The sequence below is a fragment of the Oncorhynchus kisutch genome, linkage group LG15, assembly GCF_002021735.2.
Source record: "Oncorhynchus kisutch isolate 150728-3 linkage group LG15, Okis_V2, whole genome shotgun sequence".
Taxonomy (NCBI): Eukaryota; Metazoa; Chordata; class Actinopteri; order Salmoniformes; family Salmonidae; genus Oncorhynchus; species Oncorhynchus kisutch.
The window spans coordinates 64,710,376-64,735,302 of record NC_034188.2 but is presented as its reverse complement, the minus strand read 5'-3'; the positions used below and the strand labels follow the sequence as shown (position 1 = coordinate 64,735,302).

Sequence of the window (24,927 nt, the reverse complement as noted above, 5' to 3'; positions counted from 1 at the left end):
CAGTGCAGAGGAACGTCAGCGGGTGAATTCAGATGGAGCCCTTGGAAAGATGATACCCCCCCCAAATTTTTTTTTAATATAAATACAACGCTGTATCAACAAAAAATGGATTGCAACTTGCAAAACATGCAGGAAGAAAATTATAGATGGAGGCGCAACAATTTCCAACTTCGTTTGACATTTGAAGAAGTTGTGGCTAATATTGCCGGCAGCTATTTATTTTATTACTTTACTAGTGTATCATGTAGGCTAACGTAACGTTAAATCAATGAGCCTCCACACAGTCAGTCAGTGCGGGAACATGATCATTGCAACCAAGATTGAGCTACAACTGGCTAGGCAGTTGGAAAATTATGATGATGAACCCTTGTCTCAGTGCCCAAGGGGAACTTCTCGATGGTGGATTGTCAACTTTGCTGATTTCCTCTGAAGGGAATGTTTACAGACTGTTGATAACTGATATAATTTCACACTATAATGCTGCTGAATACATTCTTTCCACAATGCAACTTTTGTATTATATCACATTAAGGCAAATATTTTCTTACCTTTCAGGATGCCAGTTGGCATTTTAAAGATGAGAGGCAATCTCTTGGTGATCTCAACTTGGCCCTCATCGACCATAGCCTTGATGACCACTGTTAATATCTCCCTGGCACATTGGAATAAAAGTGATGATAACGTCAGCCTTTACAAGGCCCATAAAGCTGCCAGGAGGGCAGCACACGGGAGAGTTGGAGGTAGTGAGAGGTTGCTACCGGACAGATGTCCTCACGGTCTGCTAGACCCGAGCGGCTTGGTGGTCTACTCCAGAGCCCAGAAGGTGGTAACCCGGAAGAGGTTTCCTGGAGGAGATCGATTTCTTTTCTTTTTGTTTTAATTAAACACTCTTGAAACTGAGGTGTCCGTGTCTTATCTGTGTGAACGTCTTGATAAAACCCCCTGGTCTGCCACATTACATTGGACATACAGTAATGTTGAATGGAAACTGGATTCATGTAATTTATGTCTTCGTAAACTGCAGTTCTATTTCCTACCTTTCAGACTGTCAGTGCGGTTGAATGTATGGATTATATCCCTCTAGCTCTGTGCAGGTTAGGGTAATAATAACGAAGAATCATTACATCAACAGAAGAGTACCTCTTCATCTCTGATGGTCAGCAAACAATGGGCCTGGGTGACCATCCACTGGTAGGGTGACACAGCTGGGGGTTATTAGGGTTAATTGTCTTGATTAGAGACTTTTCTGATTCACATTGGATAATACAATGCATGAAAGAATCATAAACCAATTTTAAAATGATTTAACTTTATTTCATATTTGTTTCACTTTCAAGACAATGTAATGTACTTTATTTACAAAAAATTATCAAATACAACCTAAACAAAATTGAGACCAAGGAGTTGAGACCCAGTATCCTCTTCATCCTCGTCTATAGTTTGTGGAGTTGGACTACACTGTTATAGATTGGGTTTTCATATTCACATTCTGGGAGAGAGAGGTCTTAATATAAATTATTATGATTATACAGTATGTTGTGTATAAAAAAAAAGCTACTTACGCTCTTTGGGTTTCTTTCTCCAAAAGCTTCCTGCAATGAGGAGACAATGCTTTAATAACAAAATGCTAGAGTGCATATTGATTTGTTTCAGAGATTACTGTAAAGCATAGTATGTAGGACACCTCTTTGGCAGTTGTCCATTTGGGATCTGCCATCCTGGTTGGTCTTTGCTTCGTTTGCTCTTTGGTGGTTGTCCATCTGAACTCTGGTTTGCTGGTTGATCTCGGCTTGGTTTGCTGTCAGAGTTCACAACAAGTCAATGTAATTCATTAAAGGATCACCGCAAGCCTATACTGTAAATTGATCATTACAAAGTTCTGACTTTACCATAGTAACGCTGTCCGAGACTTGATTGGCGCAATCTGCTCATGAGTTCTGGGGAAGGAAAGTCCATAAAGTTTAGTTACTTCTGAATTCAACATGCATACCAAGCGGGGATGAAAATATTGGTATCATTGAACAAGGAATAATGGTTATAGAATGTCTATGGTATGTTACAAATAGCTCACCTCCATGAAACCCCTGTCTTCTGTTCTCACTCGAATCTCTCAATTTATTTTTGTATCTAACTGGTTCGTGCTGGTTTCTTTGTGCTTCATGTTGAATTGTGGTGGGATCATGCTGAATTCTGGACAGATCGTGCTGAATTGTGGTGGGATCGTGCTGAATTGTGGTCGGATCATGGTGAATTCTGGTCGGATCATGTTCATTGTTTTCTATTGAAAGGTGGGAAGAGAACAGTTCAAACTAGGTCCATGTAGAAAAGAAAACAACTTTACAATTCCATTCCAGTGCATTTAAAGAAAATGGGAAATCTAGAAGCGTAAACTTACCATAGATCGGTCGCTCATTGCCGACTCCTAAATTAAGACAAAAACCAGATGTGAGCATCAGTCTGCAAATGCAAAATGACTTTGTACTGTGGTCTTGTTTAGTAAATATAGAGTGATGCTGTAATGTTGAAGAATCTTAACCACATAGACATAATAAAACACTGTGTGTGTGTGCACGTGCATGCGCGTGTGTGTGTTTGAGTGTGAGCACATGCTGTTTTAGCCTACGTGTGTACGTCTTTTACCTCTCTCCTGTACCACATCTCTCCCGACATTGTCACTACATGCAACATCCTCAGGAGGTGCACTGGATCCTGTGATATTATACAGAATTCTACACTAATTTCATGTTTCAATCAGATTTGAAAGTGGTGCTCAAATGCCATAGCAGTAATACATTCTCTTTCTCAAAAAATTAAAATTAACATTGAGGATTAGAACAAGAGCATAGAGGCCCAACCTGCACAGAAATGGGTGTTGACATAGTCTGGTGTTCTTTCAGTAGAAACTCCTAAAACAAGAAAGGGCACTTCTATAAGATTATCACTTTTTCAAGGGGTAATGTATATTTTGGAAGAACAAGTACATCACATTTCACAAAAATATTAGGCTACTTTGAAATGTTCTACCACTGCATCCTTGCAGTTCCTCTTTCTAAAGCGTATACTGGGTGGCATTAAGACATGCCTACAGGCCTGTTTAAACTGTGCAATGTGCATATTTTCAGTGGGATATGTAGCTACTTAACTGACATGGAAGCAGCTTGCAAAGTTGCACAATCAACATAATAACATTTACATCAGAAAGAAAGGATGCTGCTTAATGCTCATAGGAAGGTTCGGATTAGCCCAAATAACTGTTGCTGTACTCAATGAAGCATACTCTATACTGTGCATGCCGTGCTAGCTGCTTCATCCATATCATTCCAATGCAGAAGTAAAACTGAGTGAGTCAGATGGAACAATGGGGGTGCTCACGTGTCCATTTCACCCAGCAGAAACAGCCACTTAGGAGCACTAGGAGGATGGCCAAACTGCCGACGCTGAAAAACAACACGATGTGTGAACCTAGACGAGTAAAGAGGAAGAGGTGGTTTTATTCACATTCCTGTATCTTACAGGAAACAATAAGCGAGAGAGCTGCTGAGTCTAAACCGACCAGAAATGTGTTTGCCTTTACAGAAAGTAACCCTGGAAGGAAAAACCGACCACATGCTTGACTTTTTCCACGTTTGGTTACGTTACAGCCGTATTCTAAAATGGATGAAATTGTTTTAAAAAACACCTCAGCAATCTACACACAATACCCCATAATGACAAAGAAAAAACTGATTTTGAGAAATTTTAGCTCATTTCTAAAATAATATAAACTGACATAGTTGTGGAAAAAGTACCCAATTGTCATACTTGAGTAAAAGTAAAGATACCTTAATAGGAAATGACTCAAGTAAAAGTGAAAGGCACCGAGTAAAATACTACTTGAGTATAAGTCCAAAAGTATTTGGTTTTAAATATACTTAAGTATCAAAAGTAAATGTAATTGCAAAAATGTACTTAAGTATTAAAAGTATAAATCATTTCAAATTCCTTATATTAAGCAAACCAGATGGCAATTGTTCATGTTTTATAAATTTACAGATAGCCAGGGGGACACTCTAACACTCAGACATCATTCAGAAACAAAGCATTTGTGTTTAGTGAGTTGCCAGATCAGAGGTAGTAGAGATGACCAGGAATGTTCTCTTGATAAGTGCATGAATTTGATGTTTTCTGTCCTGCTAAGCATTCAAAATGTAACGAGTACTTTTGGGTGTCAGGGAAAATGTACAGAGTAAAAAGTACTTTTTGTAAAAGTTGTAAAAAATATAAATGGTAAAGTTAAGTACAGATACCCCAAAAAACTACTTAAGTAGTACTTTAAAGTATTTTTACTTAAGCACTTTACACCACTGCTGAAATACATTATTTACATAAGTATTCAGACCCTGGCCAGAGTTCCTCTGTGGAGATGGGAGAATCTTCCAGAAGGACAACCATCTCTGCAGCACTTCACCAATCAGGCCTTTATGGTAGACTGGCCAGACAGAAGCCACTCCTCAGTAAAAGACACATGACAGCCAGCTTGGAGTTTGCCAAAAGGCACCTAAAGACTCTCAGACCATGAGAAACTAGATTCTCTAGTTTGATGAAACCAAGGTTCAACTCTTTGGAAGGGGAGAAACTCCTCAAATACAGGTGTGCCGAGCTTGTAGCGTCATATCCAAGAAGACCCGAGGCTGTAATTGCTGCCAAAAGTGCTTCAACAAAGTACTGAGTAAAGGGTCTGAATAGTTACAGTATGTAAATGTTATATTTCTGTTTTTCATTTTTTATAAATTAGCAAACATTTCTAAAAAACAGTTTTTTCTTTGTCATTATGGGGTAATTTTAGAACAAGGCTGTTACCTAACAAAATTTGGAAAAAGTCAAGGGGTCTGAATACTTTCCAAAAGCACTGTCCTGTATGAAACCTTCACCAATTATTTTGACTCATTACTGGTGACTTGAAAGGGTCCTATATCTTCAGATACAACAGTATAAGAGATTATTGTTCTCATGTAACAATAAAGGGACTTTCTCTTGATCCACATATTCTGTTGAGGTTGCAAGAAGGAATCAAATCTACAACTCAGGTGTTGTTACAAGCACCATTCTCCAACCAACTGAGCCGTTGGAACAACATATTACTGTAGATACTAGCATAGTGTTACCTTCTTCAAGTTCCTCAACTTCCACTCGATGGCACTGGTCATGACTCTGCAGCTCACAACAGTAGGAGCCCAAGTCTGAGGCCTGAAGGGCATCGATTAGGATGGAGAAGTTCCCCAGACCTCCCTGATTGGGGAAAGCCTTCACTCTGCCCTGCCTGGGGTCCAGAAAGTCCACCTGATAATAATAAATTCATATTTTATTTATAAATTCATATATATTATTTGAAGAGGGTTTTTCATTACATGCAGAAATTACAAAGCTGCACATAAGAAATATGGTTAAAAAGGCTTTTAAAAGGCTAAAATCTCAAAACAAAAAAGAAGGCTAGTATTGTACATGCTACACAGACAACTGAAAGAGGCAACAACCTTCCCAGAGGATGTGATGTTGACCAGGCTGGCACCAGAACCAGAGCCCTGGTTCCACACCACCCAGCCATGGCCAGGGCTAATGCCCAGAGAGGTGGACCCAAAGCTGCATGAAAGGAGCACCGCAGAGCCTAGTGGAGCCTGGAGGGTGGATGTGTTACAGGAGTCATGGCAATGTTTGTTACCTAGAGGAGGAGTGTTGGGTTTGGACGGTTATCAGGCTCATAGATAAAATGTTGCAATGTAATGGTTAAAATACACAGCCATTTTATGGTAAATTCTCAGCAGCATACACACATTTTCCTGATGTAAATTAAAAATAGGGTTTAAAAAATTACACAATTTTTATCCTGATGCACAATACATTCACATGACAGGAAGCTTCTCTTAAATTTCTACTCTCCAACTCTACATTTATTCTCTCATAGCTCTACATAAAATGCTGTATCTATATTATCATTATCTTATTAAGCACTTACCCATTGAAGCAAAAGAGGTATAACATAATACCATCCCAAAAAAACTGACTTCAGTTTTGACCAAGAGCATTTTCTCTATTTTAATGTATGTCAGTGAGCGGTACCTGAAATGTAAGTGGAAGTACCCAGCACATATATCCAGTAGCTACAAGTTAAAGGGCAAACCTCTACAACTAAGTTCGCGCACAGAGGCAATCGATTAGGTCACTTCCTGTTTGAGCAGCTGTGCCTGTTTCTAATCGTCCCCTTTCTTTTTATACATATCTGAAAATATTTAATATAGTGTTACATTTGAACTGGTTCTTGATTCATTTGATATATTATAACATGTTTAACAATGTTATTACATGTTATTTACATGTTATAACAATCTCAAGTACTTGGATTATGTGCATGTATACAGCAGGTCTTGTTTTTTCTCTCTCTGTGATTATCAACAACTATTAGGCATATTCATGCACTAAAATAACCTGGTTTATGTGCCTGACACATACAGTTACTTTCGGTGCATAAATGCTTATTTTACTTATTTTACTTAACCCTAATACTATTTGCAACTGCAGCCAATAGAACAGAGTTCTGAGCAGTAGCACAAATGAGGTGAGAGGAAGTAAGCAATCTTACTCAGAAGACCACAGTAGCTTCCTGGTAAAACACACTCTCTAACTAGGCCTCTGTCTGTTGGGTGAATGCAGTGGGGGGGTGGTAGTGGGTTGACAGTCAAGAGTGAGCAAAAACATATGTAGATGAACATTTGCGTCAAAGTATTTTTTTGTTTTCGCCCTCATGTTAACATGACTTTTGACAAGAAAGTAGAGGTTGTAATGAACACTACTCCAATATGAATCCGTGTGCTACACAATGTTGACTAAAAAAGGTAGACAAAATAAATGTGTACAAATTAATATTATAAATACTGATCATGGAAATAAAAGAGGCAGAAATTATACTAAAATCAACCATGAGATTATATTTATTACTATTTATTAGAATTATTTTATTCTGTTATTATGTGGGTCTTTGGGAGATTTTCAATTGATTCCTCCATCCGCCTCCTGCATGAACCAGAATATGATAAGTGACGCACAAGAGTATCCTCTCAGCGTCTAGCACGGAAGTGTTTTAAATCTGTCACACCCCCTTTGAATCAGCCTTTTGTTTTCTCGAAGGAGAGCATGCACACATTTAAAAACGATACGCTACTTATCCTTTTATCAATAACATGTCTTGCATACAACTAGTTAAATTGGTTTTCCTACTTCACACACTTATTTTGGGTTTCCACCCCTCTAAACGTAATTTGCCTAATGGCATATGAGTGGAGAAGGAGAGTCTCATTTCAATCAAGCGCATTTGTTTCCACGTTTTCTCTCCTTGCCTCCACTCCTCGATTACCTTTGACCTTTTTCAAAAGCAGGCAAGGAGAGGACAGAGGAGAGGATGTGAGAGTTGATCAAAACTGATTCAGATTCTCTCTTTGTCACTATAGTTTTTGTAACTAAGGTATGTGATCATCAACCACATCATCCACCGGGCCTGTTCACCCCTCTACCATCCAGAAGATCAGTGCAGGTGCATTAAAGCTGGGACAGAGAGACTGAAAAACAGCTTCTCTCTGAAGGCCATCAGACTGTTAAATAGCCATCACTAGCCGGCTACCACCCGGTTACTTAACCCTGCACCTAACATGCTGCTGCCCTATATACAGTTGAAGTCAGAAGTTTACATACACCCTAGCCAAATACGTTTAAACTCAGTTTTTCACAATTCCTGACATTTAATCCGAATAAAAATTCCCTGTCTTAGGTCAGTTAGGATCACCACTTTATTTTAAGAATGTGAAACTTCAGAATAATTGTAGAGTGAATGATTTATTTCAGCTTTGATTTCTTTCATTACATTCCCAGTGGGTCAGACGTTTACATACACTCAATTAGTATTTGGTAGCATTGCCTTTAAATTGTTTAACTTGGTTCAAAAGTTTCGGGTAGCCTTCCACAAGCTTCCCACAATAAGTTGGGTGAATTTTGGCCCATTTCTCTTGACAGAGATGGTGTAACTGAATCAGGTTTGTAGGCCTCCTTGCTCGCACACACTTTTTCAGTTCTGGCCACAAATCTTCTATGGGATTGAGGTTAGGGCTTTGTGATGGCCACTCTAATACCTTGACTTTGTTGTCCTTAAGCCATTTGCCACAACTGTGGAAGTATGCTTGGGGTCATTGTCCATTTGAAGACCCCTTTGCGACCAAGCTAAAGCCTGTTAAGGCTAGGGCAGAATACTGCCCCCGTTTGTGAAATGCGTGCCCATAGTAAACTTTTTTTAAATTGCTAATATATGCATATAATAAATATTATTGAATAGAAAACACTCTAAAGCTTCTAAAACCGTTTAAATTATGTCTGTAAGTAAAGCAGAACTCTCAGGGCACTCATTCTCCCAAACTCTCTCTTGTCATCCAAAAAGTTGGCCCAACTTTGACGTCATCGCCCCCACCCTTCCCAAGCACCTACAGTCCTGGGAACAGTTCCTATGCCTTCAGCGCGGTGTCCGCTTTCAATGGGGCTTCTCATTGTGTGAATCGCGGGCTCACGAGATTAATGACGGGGCCGAATCCTTTCGGTCGCGCGGGGAAAACAGGTTACTCTCACGCATTCTGCGCCTGTGGTGTCTTTCTTTCAAGATTGATTAAACGATGCGTGTGTTTCTCTTTGTCCTGAGAATTGCGGTGAAGCTATATAGCATGCTAACGCTGTGTTCTGAACCAAGTTTGACAAGTTTAGTCGACATATAATATGTAATTTCGACGTTTTGGTGCGAACTAACTTTACTTTTTGGCTGCATTTCAACCGAAATATGTCGTGTTTGATAACCGAAAGACACAGACTTCAAAACTAAAGCTGTTTTTGGTAAGTATAAACCCTTCCAGGTCTTCTGATGGAAGAACAGCAAAGGTAAGGGAACATTTATGTGTTAAATTTGGGTTTCTGTGGAGGAGCCAAAATGCTAATTCCTGAGCGCCGACTCACATTATAGCCTAGTGAACGAAATCTGTAAAGTTAAAAATAAATGTAACACAGCTGTTTTATTAAGAAGAAGTGTATCTTTCTAAGTATATGTAGAACATGTATATTTAGTCAACGTTTATGATGTGTATTTCTGTTATCTGGCAGAGTTACCATAATTTCTCCAGGCATTGTTGTAGCATTTTTTAGCCATGACCTTCTATGTAAACCGTGATTTATGGATATAATTAGCATATTATTGAAAAAAACACAAATGTACTGTATAACATGTCCTATTCCTGTCATCTGATGAAGATTTTCAAAAGGTTAGTGAATTATTTTACTTTTAATCAGGCTTTTGTGATTGCATCTATTGTTCTACAAAATGGCTATGTAAATTAGCCTATCTTTGGTGGTGGTTTGACATAAATATGTGCTATGTTTTCGCCGTAAAACATTTTAGAAATCTGACTTGGTGGCTAGATGAACAAGGTGTTTATCTTTCATTTGAGCTATTGGACTTGTTAATGTGTGGAGGTTAAATATTTCTAAGAATATTTTTTGCGTTCTGTGTGCTACTGTGTCAGTTGAGCAGTGGGGGGAGGTGCCCTAGCGGGACGTGTGGTGCCAAGTACTTCCTGACTGATGTCTTGAGATGTTGCCTCAATATATCCACATCATTTTCCTGCCTCGTGATGCCATCTATTTTGTGAAGTGCACCAGTCCCCCCTGCAGCAAAGCACACCCACAACATGATGCTGCCACCCCGTGCTTCATGGTTGGGATGGTATTCTTCGGCTTGCAAGCCTCCCCTTTTCCCTCCAAACATAACGATAGTCATTATGGCCAAACAGTTCTATTTTTGTTTCATCAGACCAGAGTACATTTCTCCAAAAAGTACGATCTTTGTCCCCATGTGCAGTTGCAAATCGTAGTCTGGCTTTTAAATGGCGGTTTTGGAGCAGTGGCTTCTTCCTTGCTGAGCGGCCTTTCAGGTTATGTCGATATAGGACTCGTTTCACTGTAGATATAGATACTGATATAGATACTGATTAGATATAGATACTGATACTGATTCCTCCAGCATCTTCACAAGGTCCTTTGCTGTTGTTCTGGGGTTGATTTACACTTTTCGCACCAAAGTATGTTCATCTCTAGGAGACAGAACGCGTCTGATTCCTGAGCAGTATGACGGCCGCATGGTCCCATGGTGTTTATACTTGCGTACTATTGTTTGTACAGATGAACGTGGTACCTTCAGGCGTTTGAAAATTGCTCCCAAAATTGCTCCTATTTTCTGAAGTCTTGGCTGATTTCTTTTGATATTCCCATGATGTCAAACAAAGAGGCACTGAGTTTGAAGGTAGGCCTTGAAATACATCCACAGGTACACCCAATTGACTCCAATTATGTCAATTAGACTGTCAGAAGCTTCTAGAGCCATGACATCATTTTCTGGAATTTTCCAAGCTGTTTAAAGGCACAGTCAACTTAGTGTATATAAACTTCTGACCCACTGGAATTGTGATACAGTGAATTTTAAGTGAAATAATGTGTCTGTAAACAATTGTTGGAAAAATGACTTGTGTCATGCACAAAGTAGATGTCCTAACCGACTTGCCAAAACTATAGTTTGTTAACAAGAAATTTGTGGTATGGTTGAAAAATGAGTTTTAATGACTCCAACCTAAGTGTATGTAAACTTCCGACTTCAACTGTATATCAAGACATAGATTTTCTCTGTACATTTATGAATCACAGGTTGGTAATGAAATCAAAATAGAAGAGATCAAGAATATTAGCGCCAGTGAGAGTAACCTGTTCTTGGTTGGTGACAATAAAAGCTTGGAGAGCATCCTCTCCAAGCTAGAGACCAGTATCATCAAAGGAATCTTTAACCTTTACATTGTGTCCCATTATCGTCACATACTGTATGTGTGCAATTTAATGTAGGAGGTTGAGTGTAGCCTAACACAGACAGGCTGTGATGTGCATTTTACATCCTACCCCATCAGAAATATTATTTCTGACTCACTTTATAACAAAATGTTTGTGTCACTCTGATTTATAAACCAGCATTGAAGCAGGGGGATGGCTTTCAATTTCAACTCGCAGAGGCTGGATTCAGCAATCACATTACACTTGATGTAAGTTGTTAGGTTTTCAACCTTGTTTTTTACACTCTGGTTTTCTAGTTAAGGCCAGAGTCTGCCGTCTGGGGTGCCATGGTCCAACGTGTACTGTTCCTATTAGATGGAGACAGTGACTATATCTGAGATGCAGTTTTAGGATCATAATAGTATCTCTATCCGCTTGCCTCAGATTTATCTCATTTTTATTGGCTTCTGGCAAGTAACATCCATTTTCTCCTCTTCCTAGGGGTCCTTAATGTTCGGCGCTGTGGGGGCCAATGACTGGAGTGGAGGAGTGATCTTATAACACCCCAAGGAGAATAAAGTCACCTTCTTAAATGGATCTTCCTCAGAGTCAAGGTTCTCCTACTTAGGTAAATTATGGGACATGAAATCACTGTTACCCAGAAGTAAAATCATCGCAAAATGTAATCTGTCCACGAGAGATTATGGGACATGCAATTTCACACACAAAGTTTTTGAAGGTTTTTGTTTGGTATTGTTCATCCTCATCCCAAGGCCATAACTGAAGGTCAGAGCTGCCAACTCTCACACATTGGCCATGAGACACAAGCATTTGGCCCTCTTCTCACGCCACACCTCTTATACTCACGCATTGAAAAGTACTGCATTTCTTTTTCTTAGAAATCCATTATATAATCAGCGTGTTATTAAATGTTCAACTGTGCTCCAAACCGTTTTGAAATCGGAGCATCTGCACCTGCAATTTAACATCCCGAGCGTAATCTCTATCATTGTCCTGTCTTGCTTGCCACAGCACTGTCAACCGCGGCACATTGAAGCATATGATTGGTCTAGTTATATAAGGGTTCAAGGAGATTGGATGCATGTTTAAAAGAAACTCCCCTCAAGGTTAGAGTGGAACTGAATGGAGAGATAGAACGTTCTCCGCTGAGTTTATACATTAAACGGTAGCGCTGTTTAATGTATAATGTTGTCAACTAAATTAGGTTGCTGTTACTCCTGTCCGTATTGCAGAATGCAGCCTTTTGACATCATGTAGTAAAATTGATTTAATCCCCACTTGCATTAGTCCCCTCGTTTGGTGATGGGCATTTTGGCTGTAACAACGAAAAGGCAGCAGACTGATCTACAGTATATTTTAAGCAGGGATGTTTGTTAGGGTGACCTGATCTGTAACTGAAAATCATTTTGACAAACAGATTTTGAACCCAAAAGTGTCAATTTGATTCTAGTCATTTGGTTAGGGTGCAGGGGGAGATTTATGTAATCTTGTCTTTGAGAGATGTTATTATCTATTTACTTTATTTAGCCTGATCAGTGTAAGAATTGTCATTATTAACAATGGGCTAAAATATAGGGTAATTACTGTGCTGGTCAGCAAGAACACTACTGTTATTCCCCACACTTATTTTATTATTCCACTTCTTCCCAATTTTGCCAGAGTAATCACATATTTAAAATCTGATATGCCTACTTGTGTGTTTTGAAAATGTATTATATGTATTTTTGCAGCCATTCATTGACAGTTTTTAATAAGTTATAAAAGAAAGCATGGGATATTAAAAGCTCCAGGAATCAAATATAATGTTTGACATTTTAGTATTGTGCACAATCTCACGCCATATGTATTAGATTCAAAATAAAATAAATCGTGAACATGAAAAATAAACTTGAGAATGTTAACATATTTTCGAGGACGGGTGAAATAATATGAATTACCTGTTGCAAAACGTTTACCTAAGTAGTTAGATGGTTTGTCATTAAATGTATTAGATAGACATGCTTCTAATATCAGTACATTACTGACCCGTGACTGACAATTTTGAAGTATGTTTAAAACCCTAAAACGAGGTGATGTCAGACCGTCTACTTAAGTAGGCAATAGAAAAAACGTCTGCCTATCATGTTCCTTGATTGGGTTAAGACAACCGTCACTCCAAAACTAGTGGACCAATGGAGACTCATTGTATACTCCTCCCTCTAAGAAACAGACATCGAAAGCAAAAGATAAGAGTAGTGTAACCAAAGGGTAGTACATGCGGGGCAAAAGCGTTGGCAAAATTTATTCAATATGATTGGTTGCTGGGAAAGTTAAACCGAAAACGATTTTTGCATTAGTTTTCAAATATATATATTTTTTTATCATTTGTCATAAAGTTTTGCTCTCGCTTTAAAATTATTTGCTTACAGGTTTTTTTAATGCTTGCTATGTTTCCTTATGTTGACGTCTTTCTATAATGTGTTATGTTTGCATCTTTAATGTGCTTGCTGAAAGCAAGACTACTCTACACATACTGTAATGAAACAGCAGGGAGCAGGTCTCGAACCCTCTATCTTCCAGCCTGCTCGTGCGGCAGAGTCGATTTCCGCGCTTATAAACCCAGGGTCGTTACACTACTCCCTCCTTTCAAAGACCTTCTAGCCCGAGGTCCTGCGCACTATCGACTGTGCAGCAAAAGCGTGCTCGTACGGCAGTGTCGATTTCCGCGCTTATAAACCCAGGGTCGTTACAATACATATTATTATTCCACCCACTCTAGTTTAACCACCTATAAGTTATCAACATCAAAAAACATTATAATGTCCAGACTGTTCCAACCTATTAAATATTTGTTATGCTATTTATACTTTGGGTACCATATCCATATTTGCATTAATTAGCATACAGCATAATGGTTTAAATGTCAACCATAAGAACACAGTGGTGTTGAATTGTTCAAGCTAGAGACACAAAACCAACTTTCACATGTTAAGTCTATCCTAACCTATCAATAAAATGTATCCGTCAATACAAGCTAGCAAGCACACACATTTTCTTTAGGAAATGTACTTTTCTAGTATCTTTCTACATATATTTTCTTCCTTTCAGCTTCACGGTGAGCACAAACACAACTAAACTATTATATACGTTAACGTTACAATAACACCACAGGCGCATCACGCCAAAATGACAATCAAGAGTACTACACCTAAGTTATGTAAAAAAAATCTTACATTTCTATTTTCGTAATATTTAGTAGCCAGTGTTAGGTCCCTGACATAATCATTTGGTTTGGATTCCAGGAGAGATGTCTAATCCCTGAATGCAGAAGTAAAAGTGAGTTCTAATCCTTTCTCATTACACCTATAATGTGAAAGGATTCATGAAATCAACATATAAAACAGCATATTTCTCTTAAAATGTCAGCAAAAATGACATTTAAGAAATATATTAGTCAAAGTAACTTATACTATACATTGCATGCGGAAAGTATTCAGAACCCTTGACTTTTTCCACATTTTGTTAAGTTACAGTCTTATTCTAAAATGGATGAAAATCCAGATCAGTCTGCACACAATACTCCATAATGACAAAGTGAAAACATGTTTTTAGAAATTGTAGCTAATTTACAAAAAATTATTCAACAGAAATACCTTTTTACGTAAGTATTCAGATCCTTTGCTATGAGACTCGGAATTGAGCTCAGGTGCATCCTGTTTCCATTGATCATCTTTCAGATGTTGCTACTATTTGATTGTAGTCCACCTGTGGTAAATTAAATTGATTGGACATGATTCGGAAAGGCACATGGCTGTCAATATAAGGTCCCACAGTTGACAGTGTGTGTCAGAGCAAAAACCAAGCCATTAGGTTGACAGAATTGTCCCTAGAGCTCGAAGACAGGATTGTGCCGAGGCACCGATCTGGGGATGGGTACCAAAACATTTCTGCAGCATTGAAGGTCCCCAAGAACACAGTGGCCTCCATCATTCCTAAATGGAAGAAGTTTGGAACCACCAAAACTTTTCCTAGAGCTGGCCGCCTGGCCAAATTGAGCAATCGGGGGAGAAAGGTCTTGGTCAGGAAGGTGACCAGGAACCCAATCTGTAGAGATTGGAGAACCTTCCAGATGGACAACAATTTCTGCAGCACTCAACCAATCAGGCCTTTTTGGTAGATATGCCAGACGGAAACCACTCCTCAGTAAAAGGCACTTGACGGCCTGCTTGGAGTTTGCCAAAAGGCACCTAAAGGACTCTCAGACCATGAGAAACAAGATTCTCTGGTCTGATGAAACCAAGATTGAACTCTTTGGCCTGCATGCCAAGCGTCACATCTGGAGGTTACCTGGCACCATCCCTACGGTGAAGCATGGTGGTGGCAGCATCATGCTGTGGGGATGTTCTTTAGCGGCAGGGACTGGGAGACTAGTCAGGATCGAGGCAAAGATGAACGGAGCAAAGTACAAAGAGATCCTTGATGACAAAACTTGATCCAGAGTGCTCAAGACTTCAGACTGGGCGAATGTTCACCTTCCAACAGGAACCTAAGCACACAGCCAAGACAACGCAGGAGTGGCTTCGGGACAAGTCTCATTGAGCCCAGCCAGAGCCCGATTGAACATCTTGAACACGATCGAACATCTCTGGAGAGACCTGAAAATAGCTGTGCAGCAACGATCCCCATCCAACCTGACAGAGCTTGAGAGGATTTGCAGAGAAGAATGGGAGAAACTCCCCAAATACAGATACAAATATAAATACAGTTCCAAGCTTGTAGCAACATACCCAAGAAGACTCGAGGCTGTAATAGCTGCCCAAGGTGCTTCAAAGTACTGAGTAAATGGTCTGAATACTTATGTAAATGTGATATTTCATATAATTTTGTACTTTGTTTTGCAAAAATAAAAAATAAACAGTTTTTGCTTTGTCATTATTGGGTATTGTGTGTATATTGATGAGGGGGGAAAACAATTTAATCCGTTTTAGAATAAGGCTGCAACGTAACAAAATGTGGAAAAGTCAAAGGGTCTGAATACTTTCCAAATGCACTGTATATACAAAAGTGTAGACATCCCTTCAAATGAGTGGATTCAGCTATTTTAGCCACACCTGTTGCTGACAGGTGCTTAAGATCAAGCACAAAGCCATGCAATCTCCATAGACAAACACTGGCAGTAGAATGGCTTACTGAAAATCTCAGTGACTTTCACCGTGGCACCATCATAGGATACCACCTATGATGGCAATGTCATAGGATGCCAAGTCAGTTCGTAAAATTTCTGCCCTGCTAGAGCCGCCCTGGTCAACTGTAAGTGCTGTTATTGCGAAGTGGAAACATCTAGGAGCAACAACAGCTCATCCACGAAGTGGTAGGCCACACAAGCTCACAGAAAGAGACCGCTGAGGCGCGTTGCACGTAAAAATCTTCTATCCTCGGTTGCAACAGTCACTACTGAGTTCCAAACTGTCTCTGGAAGCAATGTCAGCACAACAACTGTTCTTCAGGAGCTTCATGAATTGGGTTTCCATGGCCGAGCAGCCATGGATCACCATGAGCAATACCAAGTGTCGGCTGGAGTGGTGTAAAGCTTGCGCCATTGGACTCTGGAGCAGTGGAAATGCATTCTCTGGAGTGATGAATCACTCTTCACCATCTGGCAGTTCAAAGGGTGAATCTGGGTTTGGTGGATGCCAGGAGAATGCTACCTGCCCAAATGTATAGTGCCAACTGTAAGGTTTGGTGGACGAGGAATAATGGTCTGGGGCTGATTTTCATGGATCTGGCAATGCTCCTTTGTTCCAGTGAAAATAAATCTTAACTCTACAGCATACAATGACATTCTAGATGACATTCTACATTCTATGCTTCTAACTTTGTGGCAACAGTTTGGGGAAGGTCGTTTCCTGTTTCAGCATGACAATACCCCTGTACACCAAGCGAGGTCCATACAGAAATGGTTTGTCGAGATTGGTGTGGAAGAACTTGACTGGTCTGCACAGAGCCCTGACCTGAACCGCATCAAACACCTTTGGAATGAATTGGAACGCAGACTGCGAGCCAGGCCTAATCGCCCAACATCAGTACCCGAGCTCACTAAATGCTCTTGTGGCTGAATGGAAGCAAGTCCCCAATGCAATGTTACAAGATCTTGTGGAAACCCTTCCTAGAAGAGTGGAGGCTGTTATAGCAGCAAAGGAATATTAATTCCCATGATTTTGGTATGAGATGTTCGAGAAGCAGGTGTCCACATAGTTTTAGTCATGTGATGTATATCTACAATGGTTAAATGTCACTATTTTGACTTAATGAGAGTATGTTGCCTTTAGAGTAGTAAATATGTGATATTCCTCCAGGCCTTTGGAGAGTATCTCATTCAGTATGCAGTCACAGATGTACAGGAAATCATGGTTGAGGCTGAAACTTCAATCAGAGAAGTTCAGGTTGGTAGATGCACTTTTATTGACTTCCTCTGCAATATTGAGGTGATCCATGCCCATTTTATGATTTTTATGTCCAAAATGTTTTGTTGTGACCATCCATCATCAATCATTACAGGTTCATCTGAGAAGATTACAGCTAATGCCACTCTGGGATTTGATGAAGATCGATTCGAAGCACTGGATTTGAGATCGCTGGAATCTGTGGGTTAAACGTTCAATAATAGAGATGTCCAATTTAAATAATAGAATAGATAGTTCCAAAAAATGTATTTATTAATTGTCCTACGTTATTGGAAAAGTTTAACTGTCTTGCTCTGTCTGTTCTGTTTTGTGGTTCTGCTTCTTAGGTGGAGGTGATGATAATGAAACTGGCAGTGGAGAAATCATTGCCTGCCATCATAGAAGGCTCCATTGGAGACTTTATATTCCTAGCCATAATCATTGTCATACTTATTAAGGTAATAATGAATCTTTTGGAAGTTTTTGTATATCAAACACAACTACTTTAGCTGGGCTTGATTGAGCTTGTATGTGGTAATGGAACCAATAGAATAGTCGTGGAAGTGCAAACCCTGTCAATCTGGCACTCAAGACAGGTTAAATCAAACACCCAAAATATTTGAAAGATTTCAAGTTTTATTTGAACACGTCTGACTGCAATGTGTGTACAGTACATCAATTTGATCAAAGTATCAATGCATCACTGTTCTAATCTTTCCTTTTTGAATTTGCAGTGTGGCTTTTTCAAACGATGTCATCAAGAAGATAAAGCAGTGGATAATGAGTGGCGCTCTGTCGCTGGTAAGATTAGTGCTAAATGCTAAATGAGCCTTTTGAAAGCTGGAGTCTTGTGTAACTTGGGGCATTTGACCATAAATAAACATTCAAACTGCACGCTGGATCTGCATGGTGTTCTACTGAACTTTAGCCATGGCAGCCAAAATACCCGTAAGGTATTTGAATTGTTGACTGATTTAATGAGAACTTTGAAATTTGACAAAGCCACGTGATCCAATAGATGCTTTGTTTTGAGTATTTTCTTCAATATTTTTTTGTATTCTTTTGAGTATTGTACATTTCTACGTATTCAGATAATTGACTTATAGCCTACTGTGATGACTGTGTTTTAAAATATTTGCTATTGTAACGTTTTATAAAATACTGTATTACTAATTTCAAATATAGCACACTTTTTCAATTTTACTCAGATTTGTATTATGAGAACTGAGAAAAATGAAAAAACCCGCACAAAGCCCTTAATAGTATCACTGCTCTTTATTAACCTTTACGTATTGTGGACATCGCAACTGAAGTGACACATATGGAATCATGTAGTGACCTAGAGGGGTGTTGAACGGATCTAAGTGTGTTTTGTATTTGTTTTTTGGGGGGGTGGCCGACCTTTGCTTTGGTGGCAGCTTTGCATACTCTTGGCATTGTCTCAACCAGCTTCACCTGGAATGCTTTTCCAACACACTTGAAGGAGTTCCCATATAGGTTGAGCACTTGGCTGCTTTTCCTTCAATCTGTGGTCCAACTCATTCCAAACCATCTCAATTGTGTTGAGGTCGGGTGATTGTGGAGGCCAGGTCATCTGATGCAGCACTCTATCCCTCTTCATCTTGGTCAAATAGCCCTTACACAGCCTGGAGGCGTGTTGGGCCATTGTCCTGATGAACAACAAATGATAGTCCCACTAAGAGCAAACCAGATGGGATGGCGTATCGCTGCAGAATGCTGTGGTAGTTATGGTGGTTAAGTATGCCTTGAATTCTAAATAAATCACCAACAGTGTCACCAGCAAAGCACCCCCACACCATCACCCCTCTTCCTCCACGCTTCACGGCGGGAACCACACATGCAGAGATCTTCCGCACACCTACTCTACGTCTCACAAAGACATGGAGCCAAAAATCTAAAATTTGGACTTATCAGACCAAAGGACAGGTTTCCACCAGTCTAATGTCCATTGCTGGTGTTTCTTGGCCCAAGCAAGTTCCTTCTTATTATTGGTGTCCTTTAGTAGTGGTTTCTTTGCAGCAATTCAACCATGAAGGCCTGATTCACACGGTATCATCTGAACAGTTGATGTTGAGATGTGTCTGTTTTTTGAACTCTGCGAAGCATTCATTTGGGCTGCAATTTCTGAGGCTGGTAACTCTAATGAACTTATCCTCTGCAGCAGAGGTAACTCTAGGTCTTCCTTTCCTGTGGCGGTCCTCATTAGAGATAGTTTCATCATAGCTCTTGATGTTTTTTGTGACTGCACTTGAAGAAACTTTCAAAGTTCTTGACATTTTTCGCATTGTCTTAAAGTAATGATGGACTGTCGTTTCTCTTTGCTTATTTGAGATGTTCTTGCCATAATATAGACTTGGTCTTTTACCAAATAGGGCTATCTTCTGTATATCATCCCAAAAATGTACTTTTAACAGGGCACATCTGTTAATTTAGATGCATTCCAGGTGAGTACCTCATGAGGCTGTTTGTGGTAATGCCGGGAGTGTGCGGGTCTGTCATCGGGGCAGGGGGTGGCTGCTTTGAGGAGACTCAAGTATGGAGAATATTTTGATTTGTTTGGCACTTTTTTGTTTACTGCAACGATTCCATATGTGTTTCGTGGTTTTGATATCTTCACTGTTGTTCTGCTGTGTGGAGAGTGGTGGGAATGAGGAGGAACCCTGGACTGGGTGGGTATGTATAAACTGTATATATTTGCAAAGAAATATATGGGGGATTGGAAGTGATGCAGACAATTACATTGATGGAACCTACAATTTATATGCAATATTAATGCTGATCTATCCTTGAAAAAAAACACAAAAAAAACTCAGGAAATGTTTTTGGACATATTTAACCCCTTATTTTTGGGGGGCAAAACCTCCATACTTCCATTTGTTTTTATGTGATACGTTCAGATGAGTCCCGTGACACTTGTGGAGGCCGTACAGCAAAACGGAGAACAGTATTGTGTTTTGGAGAGTCTCCCCTTTCCATAGGGTCATATTATACTGAACACAAATATAAAGGCAACATTTAAAGTGTTGGTCCCATTTGTCATGAGCTGAAATAAAAGATCCCAGAAATGTTCTATACGCACAAAAACTTTTTCTCTCAAATGTTGTGCACAAATTTCTTTGCATTTCTCCTTTGCCAAAATAATCCATCCACCTGACAGGTGTGGCATATCAAGAAGCATTGAGCGTGTTTGGGATGGTCTGAATCGACGTGTACAAGAGTGTGTTCCAGTTCCTGCCAATATCCAGCAACTTCACAAAACAATTGAAGAGGAGTGGGAGAACATTCCACAGACCACAATCAACAGCCTGATCAACTCTCTGCGATGGAGATGCCACGCTGTATGAGGCAAATGGTGGTCACACCAGACTGGTTTTCTGATCCACGCCCCTACCTTTTTTTTAAGGTATCTGTGACCATCTGTATTCCCAGTCTTGTGAAATCCATAGATTAGGACCCAATGAATTTTATTTAAATCGACTGATTTCCTTATATGAACTGTAACTCAGAACAATCTTTTAAATTGTTGCATGTTGCTTTTATATATTTATAAATTACCTTTATGTATCGGCCTCATGGCCTTCATCAGAGCTGCTGTGAGTGTTTATAATTTGTACACTTATATAGACATTGCTCCATCCACATCTGTTCAATGCATCGAATGGGTTTGGAGTTGAGGGAAAATAAGCAAGTGTTACCAAATATAACAATGTGCATTTCATATGTATTCTAATGAAGTGTGTACATAAAATGCAAAAAACAAGTTTGTAAAACTACAATGATCAACTTAGTTTTCATAAATCATTGGGTACAGAGCAAGAAAAAACATCAATTTATTTAAGCTCTAGTACTGCCAATATTAAAAACAGTCAAATGCATTCGTGAATTAAATCGCTTGTTGCAGTTTATTCATTGTTTAATTATTCAAGGCTCCTTTTGTTTCATTTTATAATTAAAATGCTTGACTGTATTTAACGACATGGATGACTTGTATGCTGTGTGATGATATGCACAATATTGCAGTAGGCCTTTGTGCCAATAAGTAAATTACACAACAACAGTTAGAGTAAACAGGACTTTTAGGCTTGATGTTTCCACCCCCATGCTTCACAGTAGGTATGGTGTTCTTTGGATGCAACTCAGCATTCTTTGTCCTCCAAACACGATGAGTTGAGTTTTTACCAAAAAGTTATATTTTGGTTTCATCTGACCATATGACATTCTCCCAATCTTCTTCTGGATCATCCAAATGCTCTCTAGCAAACTTCAGACGGGCCTGGACATGTACTGGCTTAAGCAGGGGGACACGTCTGGCACTGCAGGATTTGAGTCCCTGGCGGCGTTGTGTGTTACTGATGGTAGACTTTGTTACTTTGGTCCCAGCTCTCTGCAGGTCATTCACTAGGTCCCCCCGTGTGGCTCTGGGATTTTTGCTCACCGTTCTTGTGATCATTTTGACCCCACAGGGTGAGATCTTGCGTGGAGCCCCAGATCGAGAGAGATTATCAGTGGTCTTGTATGTCTTCCATTTCCTAATAATTGCTCCCACAGTTGATTTCTTCAAACTAAGCTGCTTACCTATTGCAGATTCAGTCTTCCCAGCCTGGTGCAGGTCTACAATTTTGTTTCTGGTGTCCTTTGACAGCTCTTTGGTCTTGGCCATAGTGGAGTTTGGAGTGGGACTGTTTGAGGTTGTGGACAGGTGTCTTTTATACTGATAACAAGTTCAAACAGGTGCCATTAATACAGGTAACGAGTGGAGGACAGAGGAGCCTCTTAAAGAAGAAGTTACAGGTCTGTGAGAGCCAGAAATCTTGCTTGTTTGTAGGTGACCAAATACTTATTTTCCACCATCATTTGCAAATAAATTCATTATAAATCCTACAATGTGATTTTCTGTATTTTTTTCCCTCATTTTGTCTGTCATAGTTGAAGTGTACCTATGATGATTACAGGCCTCTCTCATCTTTTTAAGTGGGAGAACTTGCACAATTGGTGGCTGACTAAATACTTTTTTGCCCCACTGTATATGGCGCAGTTTAAAAAACTGGCTTATTGGAAGTCCTCTTTTTAATGTTCGGGGTGGAAGCTGTCCCTCTATAATATAGTATTTCTGTCCATTTCTTTTCTGTACAGAGTTGTAAACAGGGTTCCATTTGATTTCTTAATCCACATGTACAAGTTTATGTACAAATTTAGTGTCACATTCAATAGTGAATTTGAGGTTGGGCTCAATGTCATTAAGAATTGCCATAATGTCTGACAGCTCTTCTCCCGTTCCTCCCCATATGCAAATAATTTTGTCAATATAGACACCACGTCAGGATTTTATTGAAAAATAGACTTCATTTTTTTCTCCAAAATTACCCACATAAAAGTTAGCATAGCTTGGAGCGAATGTGGAGCCCATCAATGTTCCATTCGCTTGGAGGTAGTATTCATCATCAAACCTGAAATAGTTACGTCAAAACATTTTCAGACAGTTTTGGGTATTTGTTAGTATCTCGGGCTCTCAAATAGTGAGATAGGGCTGACAGCACCCATATGGGGAATGCTGTTATATAGACTCTCGACATCTACTGTAATGTGACATGGTTCTCTCAAGCAGAGAATTAGCGAATATGAAATTTCAATCAGGAGAAAGGACAGGGATTATCCAGTCGCAGTACATTTTAATGACCAAAAACATGACATTTCTACCTTTAGATTTGGTGGTATAGAGAAAGTCAAGATATCAGACAGGGGAGGTGACATAAATAATACTCTGAGCAAAAGAGAATGTTTTGGGATTTTAACCCTCCAGACATTATTCCCTAAAGGTCTTAATGATAAAATGCCCATACATGTTATGTTGTAAATGTGAACATTAATTATTGCCACCACTTCAGATAACTCTGATATTTTTTCTTGCACTGTATGAAAACCTACTTGATAGGTCGATGTCCTCATTGTGGTTTTACAAACTTGTTTTTATGTGTTTTATTTACACACTTCATTAGAATACTTATACATTGTTATATTTGGTGCAAATTATAAACACTCACAAAAGTTCTGACGAAGGCCTTGAGGCCGTTAAATAAACTGGGTGTAACGGCCGTTGTTGGTGGAAGAAGGTGAGGACCAAGGTGCAGCGTGGTATGTGTCCATATTTATTCAAATGAACACGGAAATAACAAAAATAACAACGCAAAACGACCGAAAACAGTTCTGGCTAGTGCAGACACACAACAGAAAACAATCACCCACAAAACACAATAGAAAACAGGTTCCCTAAATATGGTTCTCAATCAGGGACAACGATTGACAGCTGCCTCTGATTGAGAACAATACCAGGCCAAACACAGAAATAGCAAATCATAGAAAAACTAACATAGACAACCCACCCAACTCTCACCCTGACCATACTATAACAAAGACATAACAAAAGAACTAAGGTCAGAACGTGACACTGGGTGGTTTGAGCTCTGAATGCTGATTGCCTGAAAGTTGTGGTAAACATTTATTTTTACTGCTCTAATAGCGTCTAATAGCATTCGTAACCAATTTATAATAGCAATAAGGCACTTCCACAGCTAAGGGCTGTTCTTAAGCACGTTGCGTCGTGCATAAGAACAGCCCTTAGCCGTGGTATATTGGCCATATACCACACCCCCTCATGCCATATTGCTTAAATATAGAGCAGTCATAATAGCAAGAGCAGTGTGCAGGTTAATTATTTTTTCTCATCTTATTCAACTGTTACCATGCACCTGCAACAAAGATATCTCAGATTTGCGGGTTTCTTTTGAATTTTGTATTATGAGAACTTTGAAATATAACAAAGCTATGTGATTCATGAGCCACTTTGTTTTGAATTGTTAATTATTTTGTTCCATATTGTATATTTCTACATATGGAGATAATTGACTTACACTGTAAGGTTTACTATAAAATATTACTCATATGTCTACTGTATATTTACGTTTACATAGGTGTGAATTGCCTCAGCATTTTGTTTTAAAATGTTTGCTCCAAAGAACTAAATAAAAATATTAAATTAAAAATCTGTAAAGTGAAACATGATTTTCCTGTTATAAATTTCAACATGCTTTGTAAAAGGTCAAATAAAGTCTGAGCTGCTGCTAAAGTGTATGTTTTATTTTGAGCCTGATGAGTGAGAACATAGAGTTATAGAGTTAGTTGGTTAGTAAGGCTTATCTTCACTATATTCAAAACGGAAATAACCTACCTGACAAGAAACCTTGTTGTGGAGTGAAGTTACATACTTTACTTCGAACTTTTGACATCTTGCAAACCATTGACAGCTTTGACATCTATGCCTCAGATTGAAAACCACACATGGGCTTACTGTTCTGACACGTTTCCCCTCCATTTCACCTCTAAAACCAACAACAAAAGCATCCATGCCTTTCAAAACGTTGGTCTCATGCAAAAGTGGATATCAGTTACATTCCAGTGCGTACTGTTGTTTTGTACAGAACATCGTAGGCTGTGGAAAAATGTTGCGACAACTTGCACCTGTGAACATCTGCATCCTGTGACTTGTTTCTTACATCTGCCACTAATTTCTTTTAAATCACGCTGCTCTACA

The 24,927-nt window shown here is 39.3% G+C and overlaps 1 protein-coding gene across 8 annotated transcripts; it reads right to left on the bottom strand.

The window, feature by feature from the left end:
• Positions 1-1,289: 1,289 nt before the first annotated feature.
• On the bottom strand, positions 1,290-24,894 carry LOC109905689 (uncharacterized). 8 transcript variants are annotated; one of them, XR_004203161.1, is made up of 12 exons: positions 5,993-6,331; positions 5,514-5,654; positions 5,145-5,319; positions 3,373-3,462; positions 2,856-2,906; positions 2,641-2,709; positions 2,396-2,422; positions 2,072-2,278; positions 1,890-1,937; positions 1,685-1,798; positions 1,563-1,592; positions 1,290-1,489 (listed from the first exon to the last, which is right to left on the bottom strand). XR_004203161.1 is itself a non-coding variant. In XM_020503209.2 (12 exons), the coding sequence occupies exons 1-12, from the start codon at positions 24,739-24,741 to the stop codon at positions 1,434-1,436; spliced, it is 1,185 nt and encodes a 394-aa protein (XP_020358798.1). In that variant the 5' UTR covers positions 24,742-24,894; the 3' UTR covers positions 1,290-1,433. The 8 variants fall into 8 exon arrangements, 5 of the variants coding, with proteins under 5 accessions (XP_020358798.1, XP_020358799.1, XP_020358800.1 ...); XM_020503209.2 differs by lacking the exon at positions 5,993-6,331 and adding an exon at positions 24,565-24,894; XM_020503210.2 differs by lacking the exon at positions 5,993-6,331 and adding an exon at positions 24,565-24,880 and having other exon boundaries at positions 5,514-5,698.
• Positions 24,895-24,927: the final 33 nt, after the last annotated feature.